Source organism: Nelusetta ayraudi, unplaced genomic scaffold, assembly GCF_046127955.1.
Source record: "Nelusetta ayraudi isolate G7.1 ecotype Tasmania unplaced genomic scaffold, CSIRO-AGI_Nayr_v1 ptg000135l, whole genome shotgun sequence".
Classification (NCBI taxonomy): Eukaryota; Metazoa; Chordata; class Actinopteri; order Tetraodontiformes; family Monacanthidae; genus Nelusetta; species Nelusetta ayraudi.
Window position 1 is genome coordinate 15,815,869 of NW_027466185.1, and position 19,079 is coordinate 15,834,947.

The following is a 19,079-nucleotide window of genomic DNA, read 5'->3' on the forward strand; positions in this document are numbered from 1 at the left end:
TATATTGAAATTCTTCAAAATAGCCACCTTTCATGTTTAGAGATATTGAACGTGTTTCTCTTTGCTGCATAATGACATATATCTCGCTCTTATATTTGTTGTCTTCAGTATCTGCCTTGGAGGAAGTTGTAAATAAAATAAAAACTTGCATGAAGGTGTGTCCAAACTTTTGACTGGTAGTGGTGACGGTGGTGTTGTAGGTGGCACTGTGGTTCTGTGGTTCTGCAGGATCTCTAAAGGAAGCTTTAAAAGACACCTGATGAAAACTGCACTGCTGTCCCAATGGTTGTGTTTTGTTGAATGAAGGCCACATGTCATGTTGAATTTGGTTGAGAAGTAAAGAAATATATAGGAGAAGACAAAATGTTTCAATTGTATGAGATTACAGTGTAAAAGCACCAGTTTCTTTTGCCTTGGACAGCTTCACTGGTTTGCTTATCAAAGGGCAGTTTGGGTGTGACAACAGCTGTCCGATTATATGACATATTATTGCAGAGTTTGAACACTCTAAATAAAGGATAAAAGCATTTTATGTTGTTATGTCGTTGAATTTAGTATAAAAATAAAAGTGAGACGACTGTTTGAAATGTGCTCCAACACTAGGTGAACGACTTGTCATAAGTCGACAGTTTCTTTGTCTTCTTGTCAGTATGTTAATTTGTGTGTATTTAACAGCTCCTAGTAGAGGAGACACTGACACTGTTGCTGTGTGAGCACATGAATACTGAAACTCCATGTGGTCAAAGATCCTGCTGAGGGAACAACATTTGGAGGAAGTTTTCAGGACGAAGCAACTTTCCTCTGTGTGTGTGTGTGTGTGTGTGTGTGTGTGTGCCTCAGCTGTCACGGTCACTCCATGGTCACCACTGTGGCTCCAGAACAACAAAAAAGGTTCCAATTATTACATAATATTTCACACACGCAGAGACACTGCAGAAGGTGGTTTCATATGCGCGCCATATCAGGCTCCAATGCTGTCATCTGTTTTAAACATAGTAACACAGTACAATTCAGAGGAATTTGAAGATCTCAATCTTATATTGGGAATTAAAAGCACTTTAACTCTGAATTAACTGCAAAAACTTTGCCAAAAACCAAAAGCAGCAAAGCACCAGATTGTCATGATGAACAAAGCTAATCAAAGTTTTCACTGTCTCCTGAATTTGACACATTAGCTGCAGTTTTTTCCCGGTCTTTAAATAGAGGGCGAGTGCCGCTGGCAGCAGCAGCATCATATTGGGCGTTTGCTGTGTTTTTACTCTCAGCCAGTGAACGTGAACATCCACCAACATCTCTGCAGCAGCAGAGAGACGCACCAGTGGAGAGGAGCTGCAAGGTAAGACGACAAGCCCAAGAAGGACAAACATTTTTACATTGTCTGCTTATGTAACATTGTTTTCCAGCCGAGCGGAGCAGTGCATCATGGGTAGTGGAAAAGGCTGAGTTGCTCGCCCAGTTGGTGTTTCTTGGAAAGCAGTGAGCACACAAGCTGTCAATCGAACAGGTGGCTGCTTCCACTGTGTGTGTGTGTCTGTGTGTGTCTGTGTGTGCCCTTCGCTCCACATATCAACACACACCACCTCACACAATTTGATTGTGACGCACACACACCAGCAACAATGTATGAATGAAGTTGTTGACTCCACTGGAGTACACCAAGGTCCATACGCACAAGAAGAACTATTTTTAAAGGTCCCATGACGAACATCAAGGACCAATACAGAGGTGGAGAACTGTTTGACTGGTGGGACATAGTAGGTTCTACGGTGGTGATGGGGGGGGGGGGGGGGGGGGTTGCTGGGGTCATGGTCATTGCAGTCATGGTCATTGCCGGCCAATATTGATATTTATTGAAAAATATCTTCCTCCAGATAGGACAGTGAATCTTTTTATATGGTGCCAAACAACCTGAATATGGAACAAAGCAAAGCTTAATGCTATACAACAAATAACTTCCCATTTCACGCATGCAGAAAATTGAAGTTCGAATTGAAAAAAAAAAAACCTCATCAAAACAAATAAAATGTCAATAAAAATCACATGGCTCTTTCATATTTGCAGCCTTCTGAATTAAATTTCAACAGCAACCTTTTCCACGGGCTGATAATACATTGAAAAATAAAATAACAACAATAAAGCAATTTTCAAGTCATCATAATTATAAAATCCTTCGATGAACGCTCTGTCCTGGTTGAGCAGGGCATCCTGGGAGTTTTCCTATTAGTGGTACATGTGCTGTATAATAGCAGCAGGCCAGCAGCTCTAGTAGTGACGTTATATTGGCCTGATGGGCCAAATATTACCACACTGCGGGCCAAATGTGGCCCGTGGGCCAGAGTTTGACCCCTATGGCCTAGATTTTTGATGCTGTTGATAAAAGGTCATAACAATAATAAATCCAATTGCATGATGGACGTTATGTGATACTGTGGGTGTACTACAGTATCAATTTGGACCATGGGTATGAAGGCAAGAACAAACGTCCTCGTGAAGGAAGCAGCGACTCATGACAATACAAACACCAGCACTGTCATTTCACTCATCAGCTGGGTGTCAGTGTTTCGTGTACTTGTACAAATGAGCTCTTTTCTAAATTTCATATTTTTAGCTGTAAATCGAATTGTCCATAAGATGTAAATATCTTGTTTTTTCGTTTTATACTATACAAATATTTTATTCGTTATCTTTTATAGCCTTATTTCTTTAAATGAATATGCTTTTCCATCTTTTTGCTCTGGACTGTATTGATTTGGATTGGATCATATGATTTTATGATTTGGCAATGAATATCTATCTATCTACTATATATATATATAAACTTATACTTTGCCCAAAGACCTCAGTGATGCTGCTGCTACTGAAGAGAGGAGGAGCTTCACAGAGATAAAACAGCTTCTTTATCTTTGGCTCTCAGAAGTGATGTGACGTCAGCAGCAGCAGCAGCAGCGGCGGCAACGAGAGCCCAGAAAATACTGAGAAAGTGCAAACAGCAGCAGCTCAGTCCTGCACTGTGCTACTCATTCCATGGTTGATTTGCAAATTCAATGCCGGTTGCAAAACAGTTTAGTTCCTTTCCCCGAGTTTCTTGGAGGACGATCCACGTTGAGAAATCAGTATTCCAAGTTTCTGAGTTTCATCGGAAACTAAAGCAAATGGAAAAATGGAAATGTCGGGACAGCTGAGCAGCACCGAGAAAAACTGATGTTCCGGCAGAAAATAACACACCCTTGATACTTTCTGGTGTGTAGAATCTTATGATTTTGAGTGAGTCAAATGTATTTTGCATTTTGCCAATACATCTGACAGCAAAAAATAATATGACCTCCTCAGCCTCACTGGCTACACACCATCAACCTACCCACTATATATACATTTCTATTTGGATGAAGGGGTTAGAGCTAACAAGCTATGCCTCTTCTCACTCCGTTTCCAATAGGTCTCTTGTTTGCTTTTCTGTGTTTTCATAATTCTGCTTCATTAAATTGTCTTTCTTTGTGATTTCATACATTAAGGAATTATTTAATAGCCTTGTCAAATTTGTATATTTGAAATAAAATAATAAAAAAAAAAACTGTATTAGTCACCTCCTATCACAGTGTCAACGCAGCTCTTGGTAACTTGAGCTTGTTTGCTACGACAATAACGTCGTAGCAAACGTTCAACACTTTGATTACTTCGTCTTTCATCGAGGTTACTTATTGGGTTCCATTTCGTCATTTTACAATCTTATGTATTTGTAACAGTAGTATGTAAGACCGCCTCTAAATAAACGTGTGACGTTGCCGCAAAGTGGTTCGTCCGGCGTGTCGGGTCGCGCTTGAAAGTTACGCAGTGCAGTTACAGGCGCCTCCCCCCCCCTCCCTCTCGCTGCAGAGGCAGCATCATTGATCATATTAACCGTTTATCTATCGCGTTACTGAGTTTGGAATCATAATCTTGTGGTCGAAAAGTTACCTAGAGCTGCTTTAAAGCCCCATTGGAGGATTCCTCCAGTGCAGTGGAAGTGAAGGAGAAGACGGGATCACGACGCTCGATGCCAGAATGATAGAAAAACGAGTGCAGATGAAGTGAATATTATAAAAAGGGCTTTATTTAAAAAAGGAAAAACCCATGGGGTTTCATACAAAGATACTTGTCAAGCATCACAGATGCACTGTGAACGACAACATTCATACACAACATTCTTTAGCAGTGATTGTCTTTGTGCCCTGAACGCAACACACCAGTAAGTCGTGTCTGGGAGGGAAGGAACCAAAGGCGAGAGGAGCCGCTAAGCAGTGTGTGTCCATACACACACACTGAAGCACATTGACGACTACTGTGTTTGGCACTTTGAGTGAAATGAAAAGGCAAAGCAGGTCTCCAAACTGGCAATGATCAAACCCAAACTGTGTGTGTGTGTGTGTGTGTGTGTGTGAGTCCTCCGTTGTTCAGAACAGGAGTGCGGAGGCCTGCAGGGGGCAGTAGTCACGCAAAGTACAAAGGCATCCATCAATAAGTGCAACCACGTTAAAGGAATAATAAAAACCAAACGCTTTACAAAAACACTTGACGCGCGGCTAAAATATGGATGTTACATGACTCGATGCTGCACGACAGGAAAGATTCTCTTCCGCTCTTCTCAACATGCTGGAATTTCTAACAAAATAACAACAATACATGTGACAAAGTGGAGTAACACAACAGCAAAACGCTGGATAAAGTGAAGCGACTTGTTTGCCGGGGCTCTGCTAGGAATGAGGGAAGGAGGGAACTATAGCGCCCCTGGTGGACAGAGAGTGAATAACACAGCGAGTGAACAGCACCCCGGTTAAAGGGATTGCCCCCTGCCAACAAGTCAAATCAGCATCTAAAGTGACGAGAAAATGGTCAGAGACCCCCGGAGGAAGAGGAGGAGGAAAACTCTCGACGAAGCACCGTCAGTCGCAAAGGAAAGCGGTTAGCTGGCTGGCTTTTTTTTTTCTCTCTTTCTTTCTCTCCCGTCTTCCACCCAGTCAGTCTTCTTTGAAGGTTGGACCTTCCGCTCCTCTTCTTTTTTTTGTAAGTGCTTTCGACGAATGAATGACTGACTGAATGACTAAGTGAATGGTCCCAGCAGCGCCGGAGCTTCAGCAGACTGGCAGCATGCGAGAGTTTCCGTTCCGCTCCTCCTCCGTCTGCAGGGAGGAGAAATAGAAACACTTTCATTACAATTATTCACGCTGATCTCTGCTCTACATTGCTGACTTGTTATATTGTGCAGATACCGATGGCAATACACATCATGCATTTTCAGCGAAGCACTCTGGTTGGTTGTTCTGTACTTGTGACATGTGCAACGACAATAAAGTTGAATCTAAACTCATGGAATCCAATTAGATCAGCGTTTCTCAACTGGTGGGTCGTGACCTAAGAGTGAGTCGTAGAGCTGTATGGATTCGGTCGCGCAATTTAACATTAAATATTAAATATATATGAAGGGAGAAAACACAATTCAATTCAGTAGTTTCAATATGTATATTAAACTTATTATCTCAACATATATTCAATTTACTAGAGGTGTAAATTCTGAATAAATCTGAGTGCTGTGGAATAAATTTGGAACTTGGTGCTGAGCAGTGCATCTACTGCCGCTGCTGGACATACGGCGGGACAGACGGAGGCCTGCCTACCTCGGTGTACGCGGGGGGCGGGGGGTACTGGAAGACGGGCGCGTTCATGAAGATGGGGCTGTCGTCGTCGTCGAAGTCGTTGAGCAGCGGCGTGAGCGGCTGCTCCAGGCCGCAGTCCCGCTGGCCGCCCACCGAGCTGCAGTAGCTGGGGGGCTGCGAGGGCAGGCGCAGCGACAGCCAGCTGAGGGACGCCTCGCTCAGAGAGCCCACCGAGCCATCCTGGCTGCTCACGCTGCTGCTGCGGCTGCCCAGCCCCGCCGTGCCGATCACCAGAGGCAGCTCCAGCACCAGCTTCTCACTGCCGGGGATGTGGATGTAGATCTGTGGGAGCACAGTGACGCAGAGATGAGGTGCGAGTTCCTCGAAGACATCCCATAATGTTTCCTTGCCATGTTTTCAAAGGGAGGCTCAGGGCTCGGCTCTCTAGTTTGGGCTTTAACTGACCCGCCACTATAAATGTTGTCTATTGGATTTTAAATCCAATGGTCTTATATTCGTCTTAAGGCTTCTTTCATTGTATCCTGTTGTGTTTCTGCTTAGGAGTATTTTTTCTATTGTCTTATGTTGTTTATTTCCTTTCTTACAGTTAAGTCAATAAAACACACAATGTTTTATTGACTTTAACCCGCCACAATAAATGTTGTCTTTTAACTATTAAATCTTATGGTCTTGTTTAATTAGCTCTCTTTTCTCTTAGGAGTTATTTTCTTGTATCCTAACCTTCTATTCAATTCTATTGTATATAGCTTAGTTTTTATCTCTAGTGTTTCCTCATCTTGGTTTCCTCTGGTGGTTCCTCAGTGACCTGGCATAATCTCACATCAACTGTTTGAGGGCTTTTACACGAACATGTTTCTAGTACTCCCCAAGCACTTTAGCGTTGCTTTTTCTTTTCACCAGAACAAATCAAAAGTTGCGACTGGATTCTCGGAGTCGGTGCCTCACCATGAGAGCGTACTCCACGCGGATGATGTTGCAGGCCAGCATGGAGGGCTTGATCTTGGGCACGCGGATGGTTTTGCCCTGCCAGGCGTCGCACATGCCCGAGATGATGTGGTTGCCGCGAACGGACGACAGCTTCTGGCGGAAGACCTTGGTGCGGCCGTTGGCCTGGTAGGTGTGCTTGGCGATGATGGCCGCCTTGGGCACCACGATGCGCGAGCACGTGTTCTCGAACTTGGCGTTGATGTAGATGTCCTCGCCCTCGCAGAAGCCGCGCCGGTCGATCTTGGCGTTGAGCGACACCTGGCCGTCGGGGATGAACATGCAGGTGACCTTCTTCTCCTTCATGCCGCCGGTGGGAGACTGCAGGAGAAGACAGAGGTCAGGATCAGGATGACTTTGAGGGGTAGATGGATGTGCCAACGCAGTCAAATACTGGTTTTAACATCCGCATCTTGCTGCAACTTATTTTTTAACACAACTTTCCCTTTCAATAAAAGCAATCCGACTCTCTTATTCTGAAATACGGAGAATCAAAAAATAAATAAAACGAAGCCAAAGTGAAGGTTGAGCTCACCAGCAGGTCTGGGGTGTTGACGTCCAGAGGCTCCTCCACCTCGAAGGACTTCTTGCACTCCAGAGGGGCCTGCTGAGGCCTCTCCAGCTGAGCCTTGACATAGTAATGCACGTAGCCAAATTTCCCTTTGTAGGAGGAAACCAGCTGCCTGCGGAGCACAAAGAGGGAGTGAGAGTCAGATGAGAAAGGCATCTCGTGATGTCAGCGAGGAGGAGGAAGAGGAGGAGGACACAGCAGATGGAGACTCACCCTTGCTGAGGAAGCACAAACTCGAAGGTGTACTCGTACTTGTTGCCGGGTCTGAGGATAACCGAGCCATCAGAATCTGGAAAGAAGAAGAAGCAAGACTTGTTCAATCAGTGAGAAATGGGAGGAGGAAAACACGTTGGCTGTCGTCATGGGGCAGCTTGGTGCAAGTTGGAGCGTAGTAGAAACTAGCAGAACTGCGAATGGAACTCTTGACGTTTGTGTTCCAGCTCAGGTTCAAGTACTTTATTGTGACCATCAACATTAAACATAAAAACGTTAAGAATGGTGGTGGGGGGGGGAAAAACAAGTCCAATATACAATACATAGTTCTCGTGACTATTGACGTTGCATTAAAACTACGTATGAACACAAATGTCGTGTAGGAAACAATAAAAGCGTCAAACAACTCAAAAGCGTTTTAAATTTAAATTCTTCAAAGTAGCCACCTTTCATTTAAAAAAAAACAAAACAAAAAAAACATGTTTTTATTTAGCGTGTTTTTCTTTACTGCATAAGGACATATCTTGCGCGTGTATTTGACGTCTTCTGCAGTGTAAAAAGTTGTGAAGATACAGAAAAACACCATTACATACCCCTGTACCTGACCACACAACAGCTGATTCTATTAACACTAAAGAGTTCGAGCTCAAGTATCAACAATTACAGCCGTGGAAGCGCTGCGTTACATCACTGAGACAGTGGAACGCGTTGTTGACAACACGCCGTCAAGTTCATGGTCGCGAAACTCGGTGGGTCGGGAGTCACAGAAGTCGCAGTAGTCGTAATAATAACAAAGTAGCAGCAATAACACAAACCATGTTCCAGTAAGAAACGGACAGAAAGTGAGCGGTACCTGTGGGCTGTCCGTCCAGCAGCAGCGTCTCCTGGTGTCGCAGGTACTCGGCCTCCTGGCGGCACCGCTGCTTCCCCTTGGCGTACTCCACCTTGGCGCAGCCCAGCGCCAGCAGCTTCATCGCGGACACACGCGTCACCTCGCTCACCTCCACCTGCACGCGGCCCGACACGGCGTCCCCGCCGCAGTAGAAGCTCTTGCACGGCTCCGTGAAGACGATCTGGAAGCTCTTCACCTTCTTGGCCATGGCAACCATGACGGCGAATAAAAGCTTTTTAAGTAGTGGGGGAGAAGTAGTCGAGAATGTTGGCAATCTTTTATTTTGCCTGTCTCGGTTTAAAATCAAGAGTTGCGACTACGATGGAGTGATAAAGTCCGCCACTGGTTCGGTTTTCGCTCGTCTCTTCGCTGTAAACAAAAGACGAGTGTGGGGGGGTTTTATATGGCTACAGGGACAGCGCATGACCAGCCTGAGTGAATCGCATGGCCCGGAGCGTGAACAGCGCTCCCATTGGTCGAGAACCATTGTTTGTGTCGCGGCTGGCCAATGGGCGGCCGAGGGCGACGCGTGAACACCGCGTGGCCACGCCGCCGCGGCTCGTGCTCAGCAGCAGCGGACGTGGGAGGCAGGAAGTGAGGGAGGGAGGGAGGGAGGGAGAGAGAGATGCGCTGAATTGTTGTAAACACCTGAGAAAAGCAGACAGTTACCGACACCACCGCCTTAGTAATGACTCATAGCATGTAGCCACCATGAGTTGCGAGCTAGTTTTCATTAGCCGCTAGTTCAAGCAGATCAGGCAAACTACGGCATATGCGGCCCGTCGAAACTTGAAGAAATGATTTTAATAGGTCATAAAGTCATAAAACAGCTGTATTTCATCCACTGTTAAGTTATTTATTGTATAGTATTAAGCTTTGTTTGTTCCATATTTACTGTTGAAGCAAAACTTGTTTGGCACCATATAAAAGGTTCACTGGTCTACTGGCCTGAGACTTTGTTCAAGTTTTAACTTTTGTCCTCACTGTGTGTTTGAGTTTGACCCCCCCCACCTAGACGGAGAAGGTGAATGGCAATGACCATTACTGTAGAAAACAGCTGTCATGGAAAAAAGGGCTCTGCACTTCATATTAATTAATAAATATAATTCACCTTACCAATGATTTCCAACTGTGCGTGTGTGTTTCTAGGCAGCCAATAACATGTTGTATTAAAGCAACAGGTTTTCTACATAACCAGTGATTGATTGTTTCCTCCTATGAGGTGGCTCACCAAAACACTCCATCCAACTGCTGCCCCCCGCACCCCAATTGTCACCTTTTAGAACCCATTGTGGTCCGCCAGTCAAACAGTTTGCCCACCTCTATGCTAGTTAGCTTCATTAGCTGCTAGATAGTTTAAAGATTCACTTGTATCACTGCCACGATATGTGGCGTCACCATCAAATAGGGAGTGAGGATGTTTTTTGTTTTTTCAAAATAAATGAATCTCATTTTTGTGTGTCATATTCAAACAGTTTCGTAACCCTCTGCTCCTGTAAAAACCACCATCCCATTTTTGTTGGTTCAAGTAACAAGCCTGTTTTTTGTTGTTAGTTTTTGGAGAATGCTACGCAGCAGTTTTCCTCGGAAACCCTCAACTTTTTCATCATAGTTCTCCAAACATCAACACAAGATAAAGAGGTCCATGTCTTGGTTTGTTGCAACCGTGTCTGTTAGACTTAAAAGAGTGAGGTATTACGTTACGAAAGCGTGTATAGTTGATTATTTGTGAGGGGAACAAACTAATTCTAGGAGTGTGTTCGTCTTTTTTTTTATGATGTCATCTACCTTGATCTTCATGAGGGAGAAATCTTTGCCAGGAAGAGAAATAACTCAGACGTTGTGTTTATAAGAAGAAATATGCCTGAACAGCACAGACTTCTGAAAACTGACTCGATTAACTCTTTGACAAGAACCCAGCAGCATGACTTCATCTTGCACACCAAAAGCGACCTTGAAAGGTTTGACCCACAGAGATTAGAACAACAAGCACATGGAAGTGGCTGAAACCAGGTTTCTCACATTTATTTTGTGCTATTTCTTTGCTTTTCCTCCGTGTTTTGAGACTTTTGTACAAAGTGCGTATCTTTTTCATCTTTCATAGTCATGAAAAATTGCTCTGCATTCTTGGTCTTGTTCCCGTTTCTGTTCCTGTTTTTCCTTTGTGAAAACCTGACTGCAGCAGATTATTGAGACACATGACACAAAGTGAGGCAAGGTGAAGTAAAAACAGCTATCTAATGTACATTTCATGCACTGTTCACTCGAGCTATACACTTTTAGCATCTTCATCCCGGTGTAGAAGCTATGGCTAAAAATGGATGCGGAATGTACAGTATGTTCACTGCTATTACGGTCATGGGCATTGTGTCTACGAACATCTTTTTTTGAATACATAAAATTAATGGCATATTTAGAATAAATTGATTGATTTGCATGCATTGTATCATAATGTTAGGTGGTTACGTGGTTGCCAAAATAGTGTCACAGGTTCAGGAACACAGTCACAGATCTACTGTAAGTCGACACATACAAACAGCGCACATGGCTGTTGGTCATCGACTCCATGCGTCTTCACAGCCATGAACTTGAATAAACTGTTGTGTTGTTTTGCGTTGTACCTATACTTGTTCACAGTTTAAACCATGTGGCCTACTTGTATGTGTGCTCCATTATCAACGGCTACTGATGCAAGCATGGGCTTGATTAGTTATTGTGATCTCTTAAGATGGCACTGTTCCCTTCTGAACTTTAGCCTACTTCTTCTTAGATGTGTCGGAGCATGTGGGAGACCATAAAACCCAAAAAGGAATGCTGTGCCCAGATCTCTTGGCGCTGCGGGTGAATCATTCCCATAGTGCTAGATATATATATATTGCTCTCCCTGATGCGAGTCAATTACTATTTTATAGCAGCAATAAAAACAGGGGGGGAGGAACATGGTCACTTGATACGTGCAACATCCACAAGTGCTGAAATGGAAACGGGTTATGTAACCACAAGAAAGCAGTTCAGTTGTCCTGACTCTAAATATAAACTAGGATGTAAACATGTAACACTAAATCACAATAAACATGATGAGTAGGTTGAGACAGAGGTCAGTATCAGCACAGAGGTTCTCATTCATTCACCACTGATCTCAATCTTAAAACAACCTACAGAACTAGGTCGGTTACTTTGAAGTAGTGGTAAACACAAAGACTTAAAGGAAAAGTGTGTAAAATCAGTCAAGATTTATTGGCAAAGGCTTAATATACTAGCCATTAATATGTGTGTAACTGTATAATTGCTGTGAAATAAAAGTAGATGGTTTTCCTTCCTTTGGATCTGTTCATGTGTGACACAGCAAGGATCTTCTTCACAGGCAGCAAGTGAGTGAGTGCTGCAGTATAAAATCTGACCATCACACGATTTTAACTTTAGCATGATGTAACGTTTTAAAAAAAAAATCAAAGCAAGGTTTTTTCATATTTTCAACATTAATTAATTAATTTTTAGCCTGACATCATGACAATTACATTGAGGTTTTGATGCACATGGCAACAAAAGTTAATTATGTTGACATTTAAAAAAAATTGTGTATTCCAAGCACTGTACCTTGTACGTAACATGACCACCTTTGTTGTATAATAAATTCTTCATAAATGAATAAAGCGTTCACGCTGGGATTTCTCTGCTGAGTAGGATTTGAAGCATCATATGGTAAAGTTAGTGTTAGTGTGGTACTGGAGACCAGAGTCATGGCCTCAGGCTTGACACTGATGTGATCTTGAACTGGTCTGGGCCTCCAGGAGATTTCAAGAACCACCTCTCAGCATGGCCAGTAATAGCGGCCATGCAGTTAATATACTGCATATTCATACATGAACTTTGCTCCAGTTCACCGTGTGCCGTTGATCCTGACACTTTCTTCAGTCTTGGGCTTAACAGTCACACAGGTTAAGGGAGGAGTTGCAGCTGTAGGGTGCATGTATGTGTGTGGCGGTGGGTGGAGTTGCTCTTTTTTAGGAAGAAACACACTTGCTCATTTAGGCCAGCCATCATGTCCACATGCTGCCCCCTGGTGGCTAGTGCGCAGAACCTCGCAATGCCGTGAAATTCCATTTTGGATGCGATTTTTTTCTTGAAAAATATTTAGCAATTCCAAAAAGTCCACGTCCAAGTTTGACAAAAATCTAAATATAATTCCCGTATTCTATTAATTAATTTGCATGCAATACCAACTATTACTTCCTTTTATACACTTACCTGTGCTGCTTATAACAGATGTTAAATATAACTGATGTTTACATTCACTCACAACACGATGGAAAAGGTTTCTGGACACCTCATGCATTCGTGATGTACTGCACTGTGCTACGAATCAGTCTCAAGCCTGCAAATGGAGTTCATTTACTCATGTGCAGCGAGTGCACTGTTCCATTCAGCTCAGAACAGCAAGTTTCTACACAGCCGTGGTGCAAGAACAAGAATGTAGTTTTCTTATTAACAAAATGTCCATTTGCTTGTGTAAATAAATATTGTCAATATGAAATATTATATATTTAAATACAATAATTGGGATCAAGTAAAAACTTAAGGGCGTCCAAATACTTTTGTCCCCTGCTGTTTATACAGATCAGTGTCTGTTGTTTGCAGCCGTCTGCCACTTTCACACCCAGGACGACATTCCTTCAGGACAATAAAGCAGCTCGTCTCGCTGCTGAGGTTGCAGTTTGTCCTGTTGCACTGGACTGTGAAAACCACTTTCAGTTAAGGTTTGACTAAAGGATTCACTTCACACTTTTACCAACAAACAGTCAAGGCAAGGTCAGAGTTGTACAAACTCCATTTTATTTCATATTTGCCAACGTGATACATTTCATCGAGTGTCCATTTCTTTCCAGAGCTTCTCAACCAGCCGTTTGCTCGTCATCTCCAGACCCTACAACACAAATATAGTAAAAAGGTTAACAGTTGGTAATGAGGTGGTTTGAACCAAATGTACAATATCAATCACATTCACTTCACAACACTCAATGCTGACATGTATTAAAGGCCAGCAGACGTTGTTCCCAGCAGGTCTTCTCAGCTGACAGCTTCAGAAGCCCACTGGGAGGATTTATTTTTTGGTCAACTCCACAGCAAGTCAAGAACAGAGAATCTTGAAAGCCTTGGTATATGACCCGACAGAACCACGGTGGAGACAATCAGGGTATGGCAGTAATAATGGCGACCCTTCACCTTGATGCTGGAAGCCTGGTGGGACCAGTAGCAGCACCCCTTCAAGGCAGGACGGACCTACAAGTTCAAAGGTGAGAATTCCATTATTTCAAACCAATTGTCTCCCCATGGGAAGATTTCACTGCTCTTCAACACCAGGGGCACCGTGCAGTCAGGCAGAAAGAAACAATGTATTGCATTTCATTTTCAATTTTAACACACACACACACACACACACACACACACACACACACACACACACACACACACACACACACACACACACACACACACACACACACACACACACACACACACACACACACACACACACACACACACACACACACACACACACACACACACACACACACACACACACACACACACACACACACACACACACACACACACCTCATTAGGCACAGTAATATGCACTCCAACTTTCCATAGACAGGCTTATGGATTTAATTTAACAAATTACCTCATTAATAAAGGTGGAGCTTCAAGACCTGCTTCAAACATCAGATCACAAAAAAAACCTGTTCTTTTCAAACAGAATATTTTGGTGAAGGCCTGAATTAAAGCCACTTTTTACCGAGTGGCCTATTGATTCAGTAGGAAATTGCAATGGCCAATATTGTCTCTCTAAACTACTAGAAATGCATTGTTCCTTTTGGCCAATTTGAATTTGAAAAGAATGATGAAAAATGTCTTCATTTTATTTTTGGTTCAGTTTTTAATGTCAGGCTGCTTGTTTATGGGCAAATATGACATTATTAGTAGTATTACTATAAGGTTCAAACATTTGTAATGCTGCCTCACTATCCATGGGCCTCCCTGCACGTCACTGTTCAAAAGCCAACACACATTCCAACATTGTGATATATATATTTTTAATGTGTCAACAAAAATACCAGGACTCGGAGCACAGACAGCCGCGAGACCAACGATGCCAGCTGTTGACTTTCTCTCGCACTGGATTTTGAGCAAGCCGGCCGACGGGACGACCGGGCGCAGATACCAACAGTGCTGCTGCTGCTGCCAGGGAACCGACCGTCACCCGTTCTTACCGTCTGCTGGGCGTTTCCTGCGTGGGAGACACGAGGCTGGATTCCACCTCAGCACAGCGCAGCAGGGCAACCAACCGTCAGACACTCAGCTGCAATCACCTGACAACAGAAGGAAACAGAGTTTGTAAATTCATAATCACACATGACCACCACCTTCTGCATGACCTGATCAAAAACACTTATACAGTCATAACAAGGTTCAAGCCTGAACAAGTCTCTGAAAATTATATATAGGTAGAGATATAGCTCTATAGAAATACTGATATAGACAGAAATAGAAACCGGTATAGCTTGGAGCTATAGAAAGGTAGAGATACATAGACAGAAACAGAGATACAGAGTTAGATGGATGTAGCTAGAGTTTGTTTTGTAGTATATCCCACAGGATTCATGGTATAGAATGTGTGGGTAAAGCGAGACTACAGATTTGCTCTATGAGGCATTTCCAACGACACGGCCCTACTGTGAAAGGTCTGTCGGGATAAACCTCAACCTTCCATTGGGAGACAAGTAAACCGGTGCGGTCGTTGATTCTGACCTTCGGCAGAAGCGCCTGCTGGAGCCCATGAGAAGGACTCCATCCTCTGTGTTTCAGTCCAGTAGAAAAACCTGGAAAAATTCAGGAAGGGATGAGTGAGTACTTTTTGTCCTAATGAGTAAAGCTTCGCAAAAAGTTCTTCCCTTGGCGACGATACGCACACATGCCATCTACCAATGCACAGAGGTTTCGGTTTTTATTTTGAATTCGGATGCGATCCTGTGTTTCAACAAATATACCAGGAACCAGAGCACAGCAGCAGTGGAACCAACGATGCCAAATGTTGACTTTGTCTTGCACTGGCTTGTGAGCAACCCAGCTGACCAATCAACTGGCTGCAGATACCAACAGTGCCATCACCACGCACCCATCACTCCTTTCCTGTACTCGTCCCTCAGACAGTTCACTGCAGTGGATTTAAAGGTTCAGTGTGTCATATTTGGAGATTTTGAAGAAGAAACAGCGACATCAAGTGGTTACAGTTCAGACTGCAGCGTCTTTCACTCTCCCTCCCCCTCTCGAGTTTGCTAATGAACTACGGTGGCCTGTACACCCGAACCTGGATATCTGGCCCATCTTCTTTGTTGGTTTATTTGAAGACTCAAGCATTCACCCCCATTAGGAAATAAGCCGTCAGGCAGCTGGATTGTCCACACCAAGCTTCCTTAGAAATTTGGTGGTGCAAGATGGCAGCTAACTGGGAACACTGGGTTCCTTATTGATCTATGGAGATCATTACATCTAAATAAGTACTGAACCAATAACTTTTATTGCACTGCGATTATACGCTTTCATGTATTTATGGGCTGTATGTTAAGCTTTTACAAACATAAAATCATAAATCAAGCCAAATTTTACACACTGGACCTTTAAACGCTATTAAGCTACATGCTAACCATGTGTTAAGTTGTTCAGTGGAAAGTGTCGAGGGCAAACTACAATGCAGTCTCTCTGGTGGCCTTACTTCGTGTTGATGCGGCCATCCTCAGGTGCTCGTCAGGAAGCTCACCTGCAGGTGGGAGACTCAGCGTGAGGACACACTCTCAATACATGTCAGAGTCATCAGTGCAACGCATGGTTCAGAGAGGCAATTATCACTCACACTTCAGAGCAGTTGAACATATTAAGCCAATCATCACCACCACCAGCATCATCAGTCTAGAGAAGAATTCTGCAATGCAACTCACCTCTCAGGATGAGGACGTTCAGGTCAGCACCTGCCACACACAGACACACACGCATGTTAAATGTGTCGCCGTTGAAAGACGTCAATGAGAGCAGCTGTCATTTCTCAAAAGTAACACTGCTGCGGTTTACACAGCAGTGGGTTGCAAGAGAATTTAGTGTTCTGTGCACTGCAAGCGCCCAGCGGCTCACTGCACAGAACCAGGGCTCATGCTGTGCCACTTGGGTCCAGTTTCCATTTAAAGCTCCAGTGCCATTTTGCTTTAAAAGGTCCAGTGTGTAACATTTGGAGATTTGGAAGAACCAGCGACATCAAGTGGATACGTTTTAGATTGCAGCATCTTTCATGCTCCCTCCCCCTCCAGAGCTGCCAGTGAACTACGGTGGCCTGCGCACCCAAACGTGGATACCTGGGTCCACCTTCTTCTTCGTTGGTTTATCTGAAGACGTGACCAGTCAGCCTAAATACGATAGGCGCAGTCAGTCAGGTGGATTGACCATACCAGGTTCCCTTAGAAATATGGCGGTGCAAGCAAACCTAATTACTTTCATTTTACCGCAATTATACACCTTTCTTAAAGTATGTATTGGCAGTATGTTAAGCTTTTGCCAATATAAAATAATTAAAAATTAAGCCAAATATTAGACACTGGACCTTTAAAGTACAATACTGTTTTGTCATTCATATTTACTTGTTTACAGTGACCCAACATAATTGGACAGAAATTCTCAGCCATAAAAACTCCACCTACCTCATGTCCAAAATGAGCAGGTCGAGCAGTAGCAGAGTTCTCCCCAGTCACAACCAGAAGAACAGTATCTCTCCATCACGTTCAGTAACAAGAACATGATCTGCAAAAGATGGATTTGTTCACATTTCAGAAGCTTACTTTTTCAAAGCAACCGTTACGCTCCAACGGTCTTGTGTTTCAGGCCTCATTGTCACCGTTCAGCCATCAGTAGCGCTGGGGTGAAAGCAAAACCTGATGTGTCCTCTCTGCCACTGCTACCAGTGGGTCAGTTCACTGCACAGGACAAACCCATCGTCTAGTAAGCTTTGTGGCACAAATCTTTAGATTTAGTCAATTATTTTAGGTCAATCAATCACTCACTACCTCTAGCACAAACGTTTCGTTAAGTATTTACACACATGTTCTGATCGTTGGAGAGTTAACAATTGTTTTATAAAGATTTGCATCGCAAAACCTACCTAAATATTCGTTAAAGAATACAGGGAGTTTTTGCCCCTGTTAAAAGTTTTGTTTGTAATGAAAAAACAAAACGGGAGTAGCATTCAAATTGTATGGTCTTTTGTACAAATTTTGTGAGGCCATGGAGGCCAATTATGATTGCCTGCCCGCAATTCATAAAATGACACTACGTCGAGCAAAGCGGAGATAATACTTCACATACTGGACAAAACACACAGAACAAGGGTAGAAATTACGACAGGAGTTTGTTATCATTTAAATTTGGAGCAGCATTGACATTTTAATCAGGTAGTAGCGGAGGCAGCCGCCAACCAGCTAGCTAGCTCCAGAAGCTAAGCAACATGTTCAGTGAGAGACAACGTGGTGCCCGAACTTCTCGATGAAACATCCGGTTTAAAAAAACATCGAAACGAGTTACACGTAGTTGACTCAGGCCGTCATGTACAAAGCTATCAATTGCATCATTTTCTTTTAAGGCTGCGAAATCAATTGCCCTTACCTTTCAACGACTTATCTGTGGCGGCAATCCCAGCACACGGCGAAGGTAAAAAGGATAGAAATCAGTGCTGCAAACTGCTTTATATGAGATGTTACGACAGTTGCAAACGTTTTCCGGCCACCATACCGGAAGTTTTCGGGTTTGCAACGTTTTGTAAAAAATACTTTTTGAGGGGTTAAACATTCCATTCCCCCTACAAGGAATATCTACCAGACATTTTAGCTAAAATGAAACTGACCTGTACAGATTTATTATTATTATTATTATTATTATTATTATTATTATTATTATTATTATTGTTATTATTATGGTTAAGTTTGACGGTCCCTACTCAACTTTCTTCTAACATATCAAAGATCTTGTGTTAAGAATCTTCGGGGGAAAAAAGTGGAGTTTCAAAGAACAAACGTATTTGCACAACAATTTTTGTTGTTTGAGTATTGACACTTGTGCATGTGTGTGTGTAATTGATGTGCTCATGAAGCCAATGATGGGGGCACATCAATTACGCATACACACACACACACACACACACACCCTATTAAATAGGATTATTGTTTATTGTACCATGTCCCTGTAATTAAAAAATAATGTCACTCACTCAGTCACTTTTTAATAGACTTGAATTGCCAGAAAACCACTCATTCATTTGACCACCATGCACCGTAACACAGTATAAGTCAGAGTTCATGATGGGGTTTCAGTACCATGGTGCTGATCCAGTTCTTACTGGAACACATGGTCACAGAAACTTATGATGAATGTATAATCTGATCTGCTGCTGCAGGTTATATTTGAGATGCCGATGAGTGGGGACAAAAACACTGCCTGAAAAATCAATTGTCTGTGAAAATCTCTGTTTAGGGACGTCTTATTGAACTCGGAATGTGACTTTATACAGTCTATGTTGTACTGTTGGGCATAAATTAGCATTTCAATGTTTTTTTTATAATCAGTACAAGCAGAAATGGAGTGCAGACTGAGGCAGGATCCCCCCTGAAAGGCAATTGTTGGCGTTTCCAAATCAACACCTCAGATTGAGGGACTTCTTTCTACCAGC

General features: G+C 43.2%; 1 protein-coding gene, 1 long non-coding RNA gene and 4 other non-coding genes across 7 annotated transcripts; all 6 read right to left on the reverse strand.

Annotated features, from left to right (window-relative positions):
• Positions 1-4,068: 4,068 nt before the first annotated feature.
• txnipa (thioredoxin interacting protein a) lies at positions 4,069-8,695 on the reverse strand. The gene is made up of 6 exons (XM_076051704.1): positions 8,273-8,695; positions 7,420-7,495; positions 7,171-7,318; positions 6,597-6,956; positions 5,652-5,972; positions 4,069-5,156 (listed from the first exon to the last, which is right to left on the reverse strand). The coding sequence occupies exons 1-6, from the start codon at positions 8,526-8,528 to the stop codon at positions 5,109-5,111; spliced, it is 1,209 nt and encodes a 402-aa protein (XP_075907819.1). The 5' UTR covers positions 8,529-8,695; the 3' UTR covers positions 4,069-5,108.
• Positions 8,696-13,121: 4,426 nt separating this feature from the next.
• Positions 13,122-18,134, reverse strand: LOC142905029 (uncharacterized). 2 transcript variants are annotated; one of them, XR_012929488.1, is made up of 8 exons: positions 18,020-18,134; positions 17,062-17,161; positions 16,312-16,341; positions 16,089-16,133; positions 15,125-15,195; positions 14,587-14,685; positions 13,535-13,591; positions 13,122-13,235 (listed from the first exon to the last, which is right to left on the reverse strand). It is a non-coding gene; the product is annotated as an uncharacterized LOC142905029 (long non-coding RNA). The 2 variants fall into 2 exon arrangements; XR_012929489.1 differs by lacking the exons at positions 13,122-13,235; positions 15,125-15,195 and having other exon boundaries at positions 13,242-13,591.
• On the reverse strand, positions 14,411-14,547 carry LOC142878612 (small nucleolar RNA SNORA8). The gene has a single exon (XR_012924868.1). It is a non-coding gene; the product is annotated as a small nucleolar RNA SNORA8 (small nucleolar RNA).
• LOC142878618 (small nucleolar RNA SNORA18) lies at positions 14,947-15,079 on the reverse strand. The gene has a single exon (XR_012924875.1). It is a non-coding gene; the product is annotated as a small nucleolar RNA SNORA18 (small nucleolar RNA).
• Positions 15,342-15,479, reverse strand: LOC142878611 (small nucleolar RNA SNORA8). The gene has a single exon (XR_012924867.1). It is a non-coding gene; the product is annotated as a small nucleolar RNA SNORA8 (small nucleolar RNA).
• On the reverse strand, positions 16,198-16,270 carry LOC142878610 (small nucleolar RNA Z40). Its single transcript, XR_012924866.1, has one exon. It is a non-coding gene; the product is annotated as a small nucleolar RNA Z40 (small nucleolar RNA).
• Positions 18,135-19,079: the final 945 nt, after the last annotated feature.

Coding starts and splice junctions, on each gene's coding strand:
- txnipa (XM_076051704.1), bottom strand. CDS start 8,528: ATGGTTGCCATGGCCAAGAAGGTGAAGAGCTTCCAGATCGTCTTCACG. Junction 7,319..7,419: donor TTTGTGCTTCCTCAGCAAGG/GTGAGTCTCCAT, acceptor TGTGCTCCGCAG/GCAGCTGGTTTCCTCCTACA. Junction 5,973..6,596: donor GCGTGGAGTACGCTCTCATG/GTGAGGCACCGA, acceptor GTGCTCCCACAG/ATCTACATCCACATCCCCGG.